This window comes from Neoarius graeffei, chromosome 7, assembly GCF_027579695.1.
Source record: "Neoarius graeffei isolate fNeoGra1 chromosome 7, fNeoGra1.pri, whole genome shotgun sequence".
Taxonomy (NCBI): Eukaryota; Metazoa; Chordata; class Actinopteri; order Siluriformes; family Ariidae; genus Neoarius; species Neoarius graeffei.
The window spans coordinates 98,074,246-98,092,717 of NC_083575.1; the positions used below are offsets into that span (position 1 = coordinate 98,074,246).

General features: G+C 42.4%; 1 protein-coding gene across 1 annotated transcript; it reads left to right on the top strand.

The window, feature by feature from the left end:
- The first annotated feature begins 342 nt into the window (after positions 1-342).
- Positions 343-14,081, top strand: anp32b (acidic (leucine-rich) nuclear phosphoprotein 32 family, member B). Its single transcript, XM_060924905.1, has 7 exons — positions 343-706; positions 11,938-12,087; positions 12,187-12,309; positions 12,650-12,836; positions 12,918-13,036; positions 13,299-13,365; positions 13,456-14,081. The coding sequence occupies exons 1-7, from the start codon at positions 653-655 to the stop codon at positions 13,530-13,532; spliced, it is 777 nt and encodes a 258-aa protein (XP_060780888.1). The 5' UTR covers positions 343-652; the 3' UTR covers positions 13,533-14,081.
- Positions 14,082-18,472: the final 4,391 nt, after the last annotated feature.

Sequence of the window (18,472 nt, forward strand, 5' to 3'; positions counted from 1 at the left end):
AGCACTTTCCCCTCCCTCTGTATCAGGGATGAAGTGCCCTTGAGCTAGGCACCAAACCACCAACTGCTCCCTGGGCGCTGGCACTGTAGTGTAGCTGCCCACTGCTCTGGGTATGTGTGTGTGTTCACTGCTTCAGATGGGTTAAATGGCGAGGAGGAATTTCACTGTGCTTGAGTGTACGTGACCAAATAAAGCCTTTTTCTTCTTCCTCTTCTAACTACACTGTCCAGACCTGCGCAGGAAATCTGAAAAATGTCGAACCATATTCCTTTCCACGCCCTGCTCCTGTCACAGACAGGCTGTCTGTAACATATAAAGGTGTCTCTATGTGATCTTTATAGAACCCTGTACAGGAGCCGTGTGGTGTTGTTAGTGTTCTGCGCCGCTGCAGTTCCGCCACACGGTGTCACTGTTGCGCTCTCGGTGGTTTTCTCAGCGCTGCATGCTTTCTGCTGTGTGAGAGTGTTGGAGTTTAAGTTGGCGTGGTGTTTTTAAGAGGGCTTTATCTGGTTTACACTCTGTCCCATGGTTCTTCCCTTCTTTAGGACTTTTCTCTCTATTTCCCGGACTCGGCTCTAATCTTCTGTGAAACCCAACAGCCACAGAAAGGGCAAACTTTAAAAAAAAAAAAAAAAAACACCACCCGGGCAACATGGACATGAAGAAGAGGATCCATTTGGAGCTCAGAAACAGAACACCGTCTGATGTGAGTGTTTTTTTTTACTTTCACTAGTCGTTCTGTCCTTTAATTCAGTGTCTTATGGGTTTGTTTCAGACCATGTGGGGTATTAGTTCTAATGATCTGCTATGTTTATTAGTTTCCTGCCCCTGAACACAGTGAGAGTGAGGTGTGCTTTAGCAGGTCCGACTTGTGCATGCTCGGTTTTCACACACCAGTCCTCTCTCTCTCTGTGTGTGTGTGTGTGTGTGTGTGTGAACCCCAGCTCCGGCTGAGTGTTATTACTGATTTATTATAATCTGCACTACACAAATCCCAAACAGCCGTTCCGGTTCTTTTATTAGTGCGCATTGTTGATGCGTTTCACTCGATATTTAGAGACGATAACACTTCCCAGACCACGTATTTCGGTATTTTATAACTTTCCCCGGTCCTGAGTGTCGGATTGAACCGGTTCTCAGCGAATTCACAGTGAAGCCGTGGCGGCCATGTTGGCTCTGGTTAGCATCGCTGCTAATCTTCTTGCCGAAAACTGGGCGCCATTAATCTGAAACCGCTCCGGAAAACAAATCCAGCGATTCTGTAAATCCGTGGCGGCTCGGTGTGGATGTGGTTATTCTGGTCTGGAGCGCATTGACACGGCGGGTCGGTGTAAAACCGTCCGGATTTGTTCCGCCGTCATTACCGACTGTAAATAACCCGCACCGGGGAAACCGAGCCGCGCGCGACCTGCTGCACGATTTAAAGGGGCCGCCTGATCATTTACAGCTTCACTGGAGATATTTATATATTTTTAAAACACAAAAATCCTCCCGGAAATCACACACAACATATAAAAATAAACAAGACGAGTTAATGTTTTAAACGCGCCCGGTTTCTTTCTTCCCCCTTTTCTTTAAAACCCACTGCGCTCTGGAGATTAGCCTGAAGCTAGCAGCGTTCCCGCCATTACGCCTCGCGCTCGGCTCCTCCACACACAGCACAACCATCATCATCATCATCATCATCATCATTATTATTATTAGTTTATTTCGTATTTTTATTATCAAAGCAAAAATATTTTACACGGTACAGATGTCTAAAACACATTCACGCCATTTCTTTCGAGTTTATTCGGAATTCATTAGTTTTTTCCTCTCACTGTAATCACGGCGGAAGTGACGCGGAGGTGCTTCCGCTACACCGCCCACAGTCAGAGGGAAATCCGGCGGAAATGAGCTTCTCTGTTAAAATCATAAAAGCACGGATCTGTCTATTAAAAAGAAATCCCGCGTGTTGAGCCCAGGTGATTGTGAGCGTGTAAAGGGACCGGAAGCCCGTGTTAAACAGTGTTAAAGTGCCCGGCGCGGGTCTCTGCGGGGTTTGTGTGGAAGAGCCGCCATGTTGCCTCTGAGGAGGAAGAAAGCGGCGCTGTAGCTTTTCAGGGATGAGAATTTTCCGCCGGTCAGCGGATTTCCGACTTTTTCAGACCAAAATGATCGTTTTTGAGATCGATGTAAATCCGTTGCAGGGATGAGAATGAAAAATATTAAAGTCTGAAAAAATCCGGGGGTTTGGGGGCCCAGGGGCGGAGCCCGGTGGGGGCCCAGGGGGCGGGAGCTCGTGATTTTTGGCTATTTTTTTTTTTTAACCCCAAAACCATTAATTTTATCAGCAAAAAGTTGCAATGTATTTGGAAATAAATTCCCCTTCTTGGTGGGCTACCAGGTGAAAATGATTAATATGGTACAAGAGACTTGTAGGGTGTTCACACGATGCTGCACCGATGTATTTTGTTGTGATATATCTTACACCGGTGTAAATTTTGCGCAGCGTTCACACGTCACAACCCTGCTTACTAGAGAGAAGCGTGTTAGCACCGGTGCAGCCCCACTTGCGGTCACACGGCAGTTTCTGCGACCATGCTATAGTAGCAAAAACTTTATTACTATCATTTCCTTTGATAGTAATAAAGTTTTGATATTTCCTTTTATTACTATCATTTCCTATCATTTCCGATAGTAATAATGCAGAAATGAAATATGCGCATGCGTGAAAATGTACTTCTTTTTCCCGGTTGTCATGGCATCACCAAGTGCCGGGAAAACAACGTGCGTACGCAGTTCTGTTGTTGTTGATATTCGCCATTTTGGAAGCGCAAAATACCAGGATGCAAATTATGCAATGCCCGTATGTAATCAACTCTCCTCACGCGTAGCGAGTCTACCCCTGTAGCGTTCAGACATCCCATTTTATATCGGTGCTGCCCCGCAAACTAGCATTTACTCCGGAGTAAATTTCTTAAACCACCTCCCGAGCAGGGTTAGATTCGCACCGGTTTAAGCAGCTTTCAGGGGATACACTGGTATAACTTTGTACCGTGTGAACGCTCTACCGGGGCAGCCCCGGCGCTACACCGGAGTAAAAGTTGCCATGTGAACACCCCTTTTTTTTTAATCAATTCACATTTGATGATTTCAAAAAAAAAAAATCAATGCACCTTTTAATATAAACGAGCTCTACAGTATTATATTTCTGCATTTTTGCTATTCATGTCTTTGAATACTCTAATCCTTTACAATGAAGTGCAAACCAGAAAAAAGTTCTATCATATAATTCTCTTAAGCTTTCTTCTGATGTTATCATGGTAGCAGGAGGTTTTGCATATTAAGCAGGCAACATTCAACATCACTCATCACTTCCCTTTCCCACTTTGAATTAAAGAGCAGGCATGCACAATGGGCATTACATATTGGAAATTTTTTTTAAATCAAAAACTATAATTTCATCTCGGCCTAAAAAATTTGGGCAGACGCTCCCGCGCGGCACACGCCAGCAATTCCCCCCCGTCCCCCTATGAAATGAGCAACAAGTAGGAGAGTTATACACGGTATCATACCTAAAATTTTATCAGAAATATAGATATGATACTATGATTCTCCCCAACATGCTACATTAGACAAGCTAACCCCATTTATAAAAGATACACACTTATATATGACGTGTATTTGAGATATACACACACACACACACACCATGGCATTGATTCGTGCGATATACATTATAAATACAATGAGACATTGAACAGGCAAAATAATTTTGGCCCTGCCTGTGTGTTTTTTGGTGTGTATGTGAAGTTGGATAGTCCTCGCCCCTCTACTAGCGGAGTTTATCATGTCAGAACACAATGAGCAAAGTGCTTTTCCTGGGACGTCTATTTTCCATATGTGATCACAGAGCTTCGTTGTGACAGTCTGCTTGTCGATCTTGACATTCAGTGTTCTTTCAAACAAAGCCCATCGAAAAGAGTTCTTTATTCCTGCACCTTTATCAGTCTCCCTCGCCCGATCCTCTTCTTTCTTATCTAGGACTTTTGCCATTGTCGATATGCTAAAATATCCCGCCTGAATGCGTGTCTTTCCGATGTTACCAATGCGCATCATCAAACAGTGTGTACAGTCGGTGAACAGCAATTGCAAGCCATGCGTGGAGAGCAAGCGCACTTGTGTTTATACACCGCACGCGATGGGATTTCCCGAAAATTCGACCGCAAATAAGTCGAACATTGTCACAAAAGGAAATGTTAATTACGACATGTCGAAAGACTCGAGTGTGTTAACCCGGAGCCACCGAGAATCAAGACGTTATAAGGTGACCACAGATCGTTAACCATCCCCCCCCCCCGAAAAGTTCTCAACGGCAGGGATGATAATTTTCCGCCGATCAGCGGATTTCCTACTTCTTCAGACCAAAATGATCGTTTCTGAGATCGATGTAAATCCATTGAGAAGTTTTTTTTGGGGGGGGGTATGGTTAACGATCTGTGGTCACCTTATAACGTCTTGATTCTTGGTGGGCTCCGGGTTAACACACTCGAGTCTTTTGACATGTCGTAATTAACATTCACTTTTGTGACAATGTTTGAGATTTTATACAGTGTGTGTATATATGTGTGTGTATATATGTGTGTGTGTGTGTGTGTGTAATATATATATATATATATATATATATATATATATATATATATATATATATATATATATATATATAAAAAATACATGTCATAAGTGTGTATCTTTTATAAATGGGGTTAGCTTATCTAATGTAGCATGTTGCCTAAAATTTTATCAGAAATATAGGTATGATACCGTGTATAACTCTCCTACTTATTGCTCATTTCATAGGGGGACAGAATTGCTGGCGTGTGCCGCGCGGGAGTGTCTGCCCAAATTTTTTAGGCCGAGATGAAATTATAGTTTTTGATTTAAAAAAAAAAAATTTCCAATATGTAATGCCCATTGTACATGCCTGTTCTTTAATTCAAAATCACCATCTTGATCTTCAGATTGGCCGTATGGTATCTGCATTACATTACACAACATCCTGTCCAGATAAAACCTCGTTAGTCCACACAACAGTTGAAAGGGAAGTGATGAGTGATGTTGAATGTTGCCTGCTTAATATGCAAGACCTCCTGCTACCATGATAACATCAGAAGAAAGCTTAAGAGAATTATATGATGGAACTTTTCTCTGGTTTGCACTTCATTGTAAAGGATTAGAGTATTCAAAGACATGAATAGCTAAAATGCAGAAATATAATACTGCAGAGCTCGTTTATATTAAAAGGTGCATTGATTTTTTTTTTTTTAAGTCATCAAATGTGAATTGATTAAAAACAAGTCTCTTGTACCATATTAATCATTTTCACCTGGGAGTCACCAAGAAGGGGAATTTATTTCCAAATACATTGCAAATTTTTGCTGATAAAATTAATGGTTTTGGGGTAAAAAAAAAAAAAAAATAGCCAAAAATTATTAGCTCCCGCCCCCTGGGCCCCCACCGGGCTCTGCCCCTGGGCCCTGCTGGGTGCCTGCGCACTTCAATCAAATCAGTCAATCAATCTTATTTCAATTACATATAAACATATAATAGACTACACGAGTCTGCAAATAGCGCACTGCTAATCAAGGCAGATTCATGTTTACAAAGAAAAAAATATATTAATTAATATAATACTTAAATATGTATGAAAAAGATAATAAAACATACTTGACAAATTAACAACTATTTGGTAACAAAAAGAAAGAGACAATACTTTGTTATTCGATATAAAGGTACAGTAATATATCATTCAATAACATTGAAAAAATATATATAGAGAGAGGTATACTTGTCATACTGATAATAATTCATGCATGGTATTAAATATTATTTAAGTTAAAACTAAGATATAATCTTAATTATATATAGAAATAAAGTTATGTAGAAAGAAAGAGTTTGGAGATGTCAACATCATATCCATATCTACTTAAATCAGAAAAAAGGTGGTGTCTGACTTTTTTTTTTTTTTCTTGAACGACAATTTAGATGAAGCTCTTCATGGTTTTCCCCAAAGTGTTTTAGCGTGTCGGGCCCGATATGCTCGCTCTGCCTGCCGATACACTTAGTCACTTTAGTTAAAATCCGATACGCTTAGATTTATACCGATACGTTAAATTTCCTACCCACAAGTAACTCGATACACAGGAGAGCAAATAACAGATCCATTTAGATACTGATTGATATTTGTGTTAAACAAGCGCTCTTTTTTTCCAGTGTTTGTGTTGATTCTATCACAGTAATATGTCCGCGTGGTATGATGTAAACAAACTGTAATCTGTTGGCTGTGTCAAGATCACGTGTTCAAACCGTCCAATCAAAACATCGAAAGAAAACGTCAGACATCCCGGAATTTTCCGATTCATTATAAGCGATCTCATTGGCTGCCGATGTCGTCCCCTACCAGACGGACAAAGCCGACTGATTTTAATAAGCGAGGAGGAGACCCGCTGGACAAATTAATCCACATCAGCATGGATGACGGCGAGATGGACTATGAGAGGGCTGCCCAACATCGGGCCAAGCAAACGCCAAGGAGAATTAATCTGCTTTACAGGAGCAGAAAACTTAATCCATTAGTTTGGATTTGCAGAAAGATTATGTACTTATAAACACTCTCACCAAGTGAAGTTGTCCAAATGTGTCAAATATAGCATCATTTCAAATAATAATCATAAGCATTTTTGGCAGTGTGATGTCACTGGGATCCATTTAACAAAAGGCGGCTCCGGATTATTCTTTTGTTAAAGGCTCACAGTGACCTCACACTGCCAAATACGCTCATCATTATTATTCGCAATTATGCTGCATTTGACACTTATTAACAAATTCCCTTCATGAATGTGTTTATAAGTACATAATCTTTCTGCAAACTTAAATGTATGAATTAAGTTTTCTTTTCCTTTAAATATGTTTTAATCTTAATCTAGTCCATTTAATAAAGTGCCAAAATTTTAACTTTATAATATGCAGTTCCCTTACTTTTCTTTTCAGTGCATCTTAGTTCTACATATATTACGGTAATTGCATCAGAAACATTCTAAATCATTACAGTTATAGTAATACAGCAACTTATTTTAAGGTGGCAGGTCTTCGGTTCAGATCCCTTTGTGATCAACAGGAGGTCATGATGATCGATTCTCTTCATTGGGTTGCATAAGACGGAGCAAAACACTGGTCATATTTTCATGCACATTTTTGTTACAACACGACTTGATCATAGATAATTAAGGGATCCCCGTAGATTTTCAATCGATCATAGACCTCAGTAATCTATAACAAAACAGTTTAACTTTTAAGGTGAAATTTCAAATGTGTTTACATTAATACGATTTAGGTCAGAAATCACTGAAACACTGGTAAACTCTATCCTATAATCACGTATCTAAAACCTCTCAGAGACCCTGAAAATGCACCTGAGAGCATCTGTTTAAAACAAATTTTCCGGGGGAGCATGCCCCTCCTGGACCCCCCTAGTTTCACTTCACACCATTGGCACTTGCTTTCACACCATTGGCACTCAATTGTCTGTGTATTATCATGCCAGAATTTAGGGCTTTAATTTTTTTCTGGGGAAAACACTGATCTTACAGAAGTTGGAATCTGGTTCCATACCCTAACACCAACACAGGAAAATGAGTTCTTTTGTAGATTTGTACGAGAATACTGAGTATATAAGTTCTTGGAGTAAGATGACCAAGTGTTATAAGAATGGATAGTAGAAATAGAAGAAAATAATTTACAAATGTTTGAGGGTGCACTTTGATTAACAATGTCGTACATTAATTTAGAAATACATTCATAGAAAATAAGATTCACTGGTAGAATATTGGTTTTGGAAAACAATGGAAGGGCACTTTCTCTATTAACAAAATGGATTAACCTTAAAGCTCGTTTTTGTGGGTTTAATACTTTTATTTATGAGTTTTACGAGCCTGTCCCCAAGAACTAAGACCATGTGTTAAATAAGGTTGAATCAGAGAGTGATATGTCGTCATAAGGGTATGTAGTGGAATAAAATGTCTAAGCTTGGCCAAAAGGCCGACAGCCTTGCTTATTTTGTTGCAAATAAAATCTGTATGAGGCTTCCAAGAAAGATTGTCATCGATTATTAAACCCAAATATTTGACATACTTTTTACGTTCAAGTGAAACAAGTTTGTTTTGAGACACTGTTTGTTTTGAGAGTATGTTATGCACAACCTGTCAACCTCGATTACAATTTCCTATCTCTGTACTGGCCTAATTTAATGTTTTAAAGTAATTATTTTTTTTACTAAAATGAATGACTAAAACTGGATTAAAACCCTTTCAGTTTTCGTCGACTAAAACTAGACCAAAACTATCAAGGATGGAATTGACTAAAATGTGACTAAAACTAATAAGCATTTCGCCCATAAGACTAAAACTAAATCAAAAATGGCTGCCAAAAACAAGACGTGTGGGGGGCTCGGAGTGTGTTTGTGTGTGGGGGGGCTCGGAGTGTGTGTGTGTGTGTGTGTGTGTGTGGCTCTGCATTTGAGTTTTTTAGGGGAAAATAAATAAACCCCAGTGATTTCTGAACTAAATCGGTGTTTTGTTTGTTTTTCTCCTCTGTTGCTGTGTGGTGATTGTAATGAGTTGAGGGCGTAATGATCACACACTCCGAGATCTGGTTATAGTTTTATATTTTAAAAAGATCTCCATGAGGCCCAGTATAAATGCCACACGATTAGTAATGTTCATTTAAACCAGAATTTGAGGTGAAAACTACATGATGTTCTTGAAATGCAGTTCCTCCACCGGAGCAGGTTTGGTGCCTAAAGCCTGTGAACATGTGGTTTTTGCATTGGTTTGAATTTTGGAAACAAATTTCAAGTGATGTACTGAAAATCAGGATCATCATCTCCTTTTTAATGCTGGAAGAATTTTTGAAATAGCCGTCACTGTGGCTCATTAAACAACGCACAGCTTGGTTCCAGCTTTATCTCTGACTGACACTGGATACTTCTTTCATAAAACATCACCATGCGAATGATTTCCTCACGATCCTAATCCGTTTATGAAGTGCGTATGCTGTACACGTTCCTCTGAATGAGCCGTTACTCCAGAAAGAAAATATAAACCTGTACTACTGCTAGTGTTAAACAATTATTCACCAAAGGTGAACTGAATATCAGTAAATAATACCTAGATATAGTCAAGGTTATTATACATCAATATTCACCGAGCCTGGGCCAGACAATTGTTTTAGTATAAATACAGAGGTGATTAAAAAATTATATTAAATTATTTTAGTCTTCAAAAGCTGTATGTCAATAACGGTGCAGTGTAGACTTCACTTATTTACATCGAGTCACATAAAATCCTTCTGAAATCAACAATTCCACTTTACCTTTGAATAGTTTTAGACCAAACATTGTAGCATCGTTAGTGGTTTTAGGGACGGCGTTTTCTCTCATCTGTGATTCTTCCACACTTACAGTAACGAAGTGATTGGACGCAGAGTCGCTCGAGGTGATTATTGAGACATGGTCTGAATTTCTCTCGACCAATCAGCACACACGATTTCCTATAATCACTAGTGTATTTATACTAAAGATAATTCATCAACTTTCTGACCAGTCAGAGTCCAGAACTCTGCAGCGCTGTGGTTTAAGGCACAAATGTGATTTACAAAACGTGTCACAGGATTTAGGTTTATTAACAAAATATTGTTGTCTTGTCAGTAAAAAGCTGAAATTCAGGTGCTTTATTTGTCAAAATGTTACAAAAAAAAAAGAGATTTATTTAAGTAGGAAAATGAAACACTCGGCACAGTCAACATTTGTACACCTCTTCTAATGCCGCTTTTCCACTGCCAACGCGGCTGAGCCGTGCCGTGCTGAGTCAGGCTGAGCCGTGCCGTGCTGAGTTGTGCTGAGTCGAGCTGAGCGGGGCTGTTGGAGTTGCATTTCGACTACAACCGCGCTGAACCGTGCTGGCTGGAAGTGGGTGGACACATTGGGTGGAGTTAGCGAAAGTGGGTGGACGTCACGTGATGTCGTTAGGCGGCGCAAACAGTGACATCAGTGACCTTTTAAGTGGTAGTCTCACGACCCGGATAGTAAACAATAAACATGGAGTCGTTAGTGTTGCTGGTCTTGGTGCTGTGGCTTGTTGTCACCGACAACGCCAACAGATACTGGCAAGAGCGTATAGATGAGGCGAGGCGCATAAGGCTTCAGAAATTCTTGTAATTTGTAATTCTTCTTCTTCCGGGTTTGCGGTGTTTACAGATCCCAGCGCGCTCGCGGGGCGTGTGTGGGCATGTGAGGACACTCCTCCTCACCAATCAGTGCACAGGGGAGTGTCTGCTCACGCCCCCAGCCTCACTCGGCTCGCTTTGGCTCGCTTCAGCCCCACTCCAAAACCGTGCGAGTTTTAGGGGCTAAGCAGGGCTGAAGCGAGCTGAGTCGTGCTGGTTTTTGGTAGTCGAAACGCAAGCCGTGTCGGGCTGAAGTGAGCTGAAAAAGGGTAGTGGAAAAGGGCCATAAGACAGTGTTTATTCTTTATTTTAATTAATTAAAGCCACTTCATGTTTTAAAGTAATGATGGATGTCATTTCTCTTTACTTAGTTGTTTGGTTCTTGACATAATATGGATTACTGCAGTTGTAGTGTGGAATAGGGCTATTTACTGTATTTTTATTATTTACTGTTTGATCTCAAATTCATGAAGAAGGTGAGAAACTCGTCCACTAATGACCTTTTGACGAGACACAGCTGTGAACTGAAAAGCGTTCCAGGTGACTCCCTCATGAAGCTGGGTAAGAAAATGACAAGAGTGTGCAAAGCGTCATCATGGGAAACGCTGGATACGCTGAAGAATCTAAAATCTCATCTCATTATCTGTAGCCGCTTTATCCTGTTCTACAGGGTCGCAGGCAAGCTGGAGCCTATCCCAGCTGACTACGGGTGAAAGGTGGGGTTCACCCTGGACAAGTCGCCAGGTCATCACAGGGCTGACACATAGACACAGACAACCATTCACACTCACATTCACACCTACGCTCAATTTAGAGTCACCAGTTAACCTAACCTGCATGTCTTTGGACTGTGGGGGAAACCGGAGCACCCGGAGGAAACCCACGCGGACACGGGGAGAACATGCAAACTCCGCACAGAAAGGCCCTCGCCGGCCACGGGGCTCGAACCCAGGACCTTCTTGCTGTGAGGCGACAGCGCTAACCACTACACCACCGTGCTGCCCAAGAATCTAAAATATCAAACATACTTTGTTTAACACTTTTTATTTACCACATAATTCCAGCTATGTTCCAGATGTCATTTCATAGTTTTGATGTCTTCAGCTTTGCTCTACAGTGTAGAAAATGGTCACAATACAGAAACGCCTGTCAATGAGTAGAGTAGGGGTGCACAAACATTTGACTGGTGCTGCATATTAATGTCTAATCCATGACTTGTTTCGGTGAATAGTAGTGTAGTTATGTTGTGATTATTACACTGTGCTCAGTATAGCGGGGTTTTGTTGCCTCTCTGTAATGTCAGTAAGCTTTTTTAAAGCGACTCCAGCGGTTTCATATCCAACATTATGATAATTTAATATTTATTTATTTAACTAAAAGGATCTCGGGCAGTCAGCATTAATATTGTAGATGCCGAGAGTGTTTAAATCCTTCGTCAGTTATGAGATGCTAGAGATCACTATTAACATATAATAAACATGTAGCAGATTCAGGGGTGTGGCTCCTGTAGAAACAGGAAGTGACATGGTCTGTAGCACCTCTCGTCCAATCAGAACATCTGCGTGATCAGTGTCCATCTTTACTGGACCGATCTGCACGTTTTCTTGTGAATGGAACGTGACTGTTGTAGAATGTGTATCGGGGTTTATATTGTTTGCGTTCTGCGTGTTTCAGGTGCAGGAGCTCGTGTTGGAGAACTGCAGGTCCAACGAGGGGAAGATTGAAGGCCTCACAGCTGAATTTGTCAATCTGGAATATCTCAGTTTGATAAATGTCGGGTTAATCTCGGTGTCCAACCTGCCCAAACTCGCCAAGCTCAGAAAGGTCCCGTGTGTCCATGTTTTGCAGTTTCTATAGCAACACGTAATTCTGGGTGAACTTTTAAAAAGAAAATGTGTTGTTTCCCCCCTCCCTTCATCACAGTTGGAACTCAGTGATAACAGAATCTCTGGCGGCCTCGATGTTTTAGCGGAGAAACTGCCGAATCTGACGCATCTGGACCTGAGTGGAAACAAACTGAAAGACATCAGCACGTTGGAACCTCTGGTTCGTCTCCGCCTTTCCATTTAAATATGTAAATTTTCCGCAAATAATGTAAATGCCATGCCTGTAGCCTTTCTGTTCATTAGAGTATTTACATTCGCTCAGGAAGGAACATGAGCATTATGGTGAAAATCCCATTCGAGAATATTTGTGCGTTAGCCTGCTTGCTAAAATGCTAGTCTTGACGTTAGCCTGCTAGTATAACGCTAGTTTACGATTACACTTTAACCTGTTTTTCTATAAGCCTCATCTGTGAGTTAGTGAAAATTAGCACTTTTCTAATAGGAGTGATTGTCAAGTAATTAGCCTGTAAGCTAATTCTAACACTTCCTTTGATGTTCAGAAAAAACTCGACCACTTGAAGAGTCTCGATCTTTTCAACTGTGAAGTGACGAATCTGAACGGTTATCGGGAGAGCGTGTTCAAACTGCTGCCTCAGCTCACATACCTGGACGGATATGACGCCGAGGACCGCGAAGCTTCCGACTCAGACGGTGAGGTAGACGGCGTGGACGAGGAAGATGATGAGGGTGAGTTTCAGTTCCTGCTCCACACTCATGGCTCTCGCACCGTGTGTTTGTGTTGGTGCTGATCGGACCCGTGTTCTGCAGACGGTGAGGAGGAAGAGGAGGAGGACGGTGAGGAGGAAGACTTTGATGAAGAGGATGAAGACGAGGATGAGGACGAGGTAGAAGGAGAGGAAGATGATGACGTCAGTGGAGAGGATGAGGTGAGTTACAGTGTTCATCACATTTACAATTTTTAAAAAAAAAAAAATAGGAGTTTCTCGTTTTAACACGCGAGCACGCTGCTCGGAGATCTCACGCAAAATTACAGTGAAACGGCGGACGCACGACAGCTTGTAAAACTGTCTCCGAACCGTAAACCCTGAGGTCACGTTTACTGATAACAGTGCAGGATTAAAAAGGAAAGATCAATAAGTGTGTGATGGTGTGTGTTAGAGGAAACACTAACGCGCGCTGTGATTTCAGGAGGAAGACTTCGGTCAGGACGGAGAGGTGGACGATGAAGACGAGGATGATGATGATGACGATGAAGGTGTGTGTTAAAGTTCATTAGTATGTAAATTTTTAAAGCACTATCATAAATATTTAAACTGCGACACTGATCCCAACGATGTTCTGACAGAGGACGCCGCCGCTGTGACGAAGGGAGAGAAAAGGAAGCGAGAAGCCGATGAGGACGACGACGACGACGATGAGTAAAATCCAACCGGCCAATCAGCTTCCTCTCCTCTTTAACCCCAGCTTCCTGTGTTTTTTTTTTTTTTAAATACTCACTGACCTCATTTGCCCCGCCCCTCAATTTCCCCCTATGTATTTCTACCCCAATGGGGACAAGACTGTACCGTGTGGGCGGGGCATGTGGAACAGAGAGAGAGAGAGCGTGCTATTGGTCACTGCACTCCACAGCATTCCATATGTTCAACTCCAAACCCTGTCCATGTTCCACCCAAGCCCCACCCCTTCCGTGTGTGTGTGTGTGAAGAGCCTGTGTAAGGACTTTGGGGATCTAGTTTTGGGTCTGTGCTTTTAATGTTTTGTTGAAGCATTTAATTTTTTTTTTCTTGTTCTTTTATTTTTTGCCTCCTTTTGGTTCACTCTCAGTAAGATTGTTGCTATACCAACCGTGTGACAGCTGAGCCATCGTTTTTAGCGTGGCGGCTCGTCACACACCTCAGCGTCACTGCTAAATTTTTACTTTCTGTAAGACGAAAAATACAAGGTTTGTAAATAAAATGACATTTTGTGCTTCTCTTGTCCTCTGATTTAATCAGAAATGGTGTATGTTACAGTAAAATACTAAATGATGCATACTTACCACCCTGAAGTTGATTATTTTCCTGTAACATCATGTCACCAAGTGTTTTATTCCTCTTGCGCCACAGCAACTCACAATTCAATTTATTTATTAAAATCAGCACCTCATAATTTTTTATAGTTGCATTTAATATTCTGTGAAACAAGGTACTTCCTGTTGTTGCTTATGTTATAGCAGCGATACACAGTCGTCCCCTCACCAGCCTGTCTTTATTCTCTATCTTGAAATTAATGAGCCAAAAAAAAAAATCAGTTTGTTCCATCGTGTTCCTGAGAAACTGTAAAAAGGTGTAAACTCCTTTTTACAGACATCAGAGACCTTACAGTTCCAGCTTCACCTCTGACTGTTCCACAGCACTCACACTGGAGACTCCTTCCACAGACGATACAGATAAAAAAAAAATTATCCCCATTTTTATGCAGAGACTGTGTTGGATACGCCCCTGTGAGTGATCTGTTTCTATAGAAACCATATCAGAATAAGAGCATTAATATTAAACCTGCACTACTGTCAGAGCTGCTGTTAGAGAGAATTAATCAACACCTTCTGACCAATCAGAGTCCAGAACTCACCAACACTGTCCAGATTTCATTGCTGTCCAGATACGAGTTTCATCACTGAGATGTACCAAAAAAAAAAATCTATTCCTGATGTCCTGCTGATAAACTAATTCACTCCAAATAGAGCTCATGACACTGTACTTACACTTTGCCTTTGTTTACATTAATTTATTAGATTTCATTCAGATTGTTATAAAACAAGAACTAGATGTTTAAACGAACCCAATCTGGCAACCCAGTCATTAACTGTCCTCTCCTCTGCCCCGCCCCTCAGCACAGGGCAGTGGGACTCCTGCCCTCGTGGGCTTGTATGTTGCAGTTCTCAGTTTGACCACTAGGGGCAATAACTGTGGAACTGAATGGGACTGAGCTTCCTGCACCACCACCACCACGCATCATCTACAAACACGAGCAGCTTAAAACTTACCCCCTTCTCAACCAGTGTGAACGAGGTGCTAGGTTTTGGGCTGGGTGTAGTTCTGGTTTGGAGTTGGACCTTCTAAGAACTGGTTTACTTTTCCACACAATAGTCATGTCATGACATCACCGTATACGCCTCTGCTTTCCCAGCAACACCAGTGCAAAGCACAACAATAATAATAGTAGACCACCGCTATAGGCAGGTGAGACATTACACTAGCTCTGTTTTATTAAAATTGGTGGTCACGATATTCCCAGCCCCTGATGTAAGCAGTTCTTGGTTCTAGATCATTAAAGTAAGTGTTGTTGCTGCTCTCGATCCAGTTCTCTTGGCTAAGAGGTGGTTCTTTGTCTGGTGAAATGTGAAGAACTGGTTCAAGATGAGGTTCCGGCTCCAAACCAGCCCTTGAACTGCCTCGGTGTCTGACAGCGACAATCACTCAAGGGTTCATTATTAGGTCTTTTCAGTGGAATTTTAAATCTATGGATAGGAGACTAGGGCAGCACGGTGGTGTAGTGGTTAGCACTATCGCCTCACAGCAAGAAGGTCCGGGTTCGAGCCCCGTGGCCGGCGAGGGCCTTTCTGTGCGGAGTTTGCATGTTCTCCCCGTACCTGCGTGGGTTTCCTCCGGGTGCTCCGGTTTCCCCCACAGTCCAAAGACATGCAGGTTAGGTTAACTGGTGACTCTAAATTGAGCGTAGGTGTGAATGTGAGTGTGAATGGCTGTCTGTGTCTATGCCCATGTTTACATTAGACCGTATCAGCGGATCATCAGATTAACGTTTTTAAAACGATTAGTGTGCACACAGCAACACCAATACACGATTCGCGTGCACACAGCAACGCCAATACACGGATACGCTCGGCTCCGCAGGCATCCTGCGCTCCAAATCACTCCGCCCTGAACAGCGAGTGCCCTCTGGAGGGTGCGCACTCCGGCCCTGCGCAGCTCACAGAGCGCGCGAGTGAAGCGCACGAGCCACGATTCGGGACTGAGCCGCTGTGTGTGTGATCTCAGCGCATATCACTTACTACTTGCAAGTGGAAGGATGGCAAGCCTAAAGACAATCATAACTACACAATGGGCAGTATTTGCATCAGTATTTGCAGTATTTTCATACTTTTATACTCTTTAATGAAAGGTGATACAAGGCAGAAGTCCGTGCCGTTTTTCAGCAGTCGCGTCACATGACCAACGCCAGCGAATCAGGAAGGTGGATGTCACAGTGACGTTGTCCAATGAGACACCAGCTAGAGCTCAGCACAGCGTATCCGCGTATTCTGAATGTTTACACAGCACCGGAGCTGACACGATCTGGATTGAATACGTGGACGCTGGCGGATTCCCGTTTCCCGGCGTTTTAATGTAAACAGACAGTGCATCCGCGAAGAAAACGAGACAGATACGGTCTAATGTAAACGTAGCCTATGTGTCAGCCCTGTGATGACCTGGCGACTTGTCCAGGGTGAACCCCGCCTTTCGCCCGTAGTCAGCTGGGATAGGATCCAGCTCGCCTGCGACCCTGTAGAAGGATAAAGCGGCTACAGATAATGAGATGAGATGAGATGAGATGAGATGGGATAGGAGACTGAGGACTTCATGGATATTTACACTTGTTGAAGGACTGAGATGTGAACGGTGAAGCGTTGACCGGCCTGCCCCCACGGACGAGCCGCTGCTGGTAGATCCACCCCACATTCTGAGCCAAACTGTCAATCGGAGAACATGCATTCAAATTGAATCACATCAAAGCAGATTCAATGGCAGCACGTCAAATTGTTACCTGAAAGGGACTGGCTCAGCCTTCCCAGAATCCTCTGCACCAAGCAGCAAGTCGCTATTTTCTATCTAAGTGATATTCCAGAAACAATCCACACCATTCTAGGCTATAAATCTTAGACTGTAATGTGAAATTGGACATATTTTGTCAACATGTATATTTTAAATTATTTCAACGGATCCGTTCTGTTTTCATCCAGTTATTCTGTTGTAATGGACCTGAACCAGCCACGTCCGTCTCACCAAAGGTTTTCGAAGGAATCCCTAACAGTGCATCTGTGGATATTTTGCTGCAGAGCGCGCTAGCAGGTAGCGATCATGTGCTTTTAAAACAAAAACAAATAGGAATTCCACAGTCATGATGATGTCACAGTGGGTGGAGCTAGCAGAGTTATAAAGATCTCAGTCAGGTTTCACTGTTCAAAACAGACCGTCTTTTCTCTCACCATTTTCCCGTGTAGAAGTTGTGGAGACATTTGAGCAAACGCTCGACTCGAATCCAGAACACAATGCAGCGAGAGGACTCAGAAACATGGCTCAGCGAGTCAGAGATATAGGAGACGATGAGCACGATGGTGGTGATGGTGGCATTAGTGAAAGCTGAAGCTTTGGCAGCTGATTTATTTGACCAGATGGCATGAGAGAGAGTGAGCACCAGACAGAGTAAAGGAATAAAGCACTGCCGCATCACTCTCTTTAGGTAGAGATGAAGCAAGGAGTAAACTCCACTGCAACACTATCAGAACAGCATTGTGGGTAATGCAGGGGATGTAAAGTGTTAAAGGGAAAACTAGTTCATATATTAATGATAAAGATCTATGAATATGTGAGTGTTTCAGAGAGAGAGAGAGAGAGGTTTGTGTGAGAAACACCAGGAGGAATAAACACTACATTTGGATAAAAGCAAATGGGTGCTGTGTAAGACGGCTGCCTCTCCAGTAGCTCTGTAGTTTTTAGCTCTTTAAACCTCTTTTTTCCACCTTTTTTTACTTTTTTACTCTTCTTACGAAGACATAGTGTGTTTTACTTATATAACATGGATATATTTAACTTTAACACGCAACCAAGAGCCAGTTTTCTCACTTATTTGAGAGAGGAGCTGCTGGCCCTGAAAACAATGGGACGAGCCAGGATACGACACCCCATCCCGGCAGAGCTGAGGAGGAAACCCAGGGGCTGCAAAGCTGGAGCTAAGCTAAAGGCTAGGCTAGCGGACAACCGGCGGTGCTACAAACCATCCATTCCCTCCGTTATCATGGGGAATGTGAACTCGCTGCCGAATAAAGTCGACGAGCTTTCCGCTCTGAACAACCAGCAGATTTACTGGGAGAGCAGGTTATTTATCTTTACGGAGACATGGCTAACACACCTTGTAGCGGATGCTAACGTGGACCTGCGGGGATTCACTGCTGTGAGAGCCGACAGAGACACTAAAGCATGTGGGAAAGGCAAAAGTGGGGGACTCATCATTTATGTTAACAACCGCTGGTGTAACCCGAGACATTTCTCCGTAAAGACAGTTTTATGTTGCCCGGACTTGGAGCTGCTAGCCATTAGCCTGCG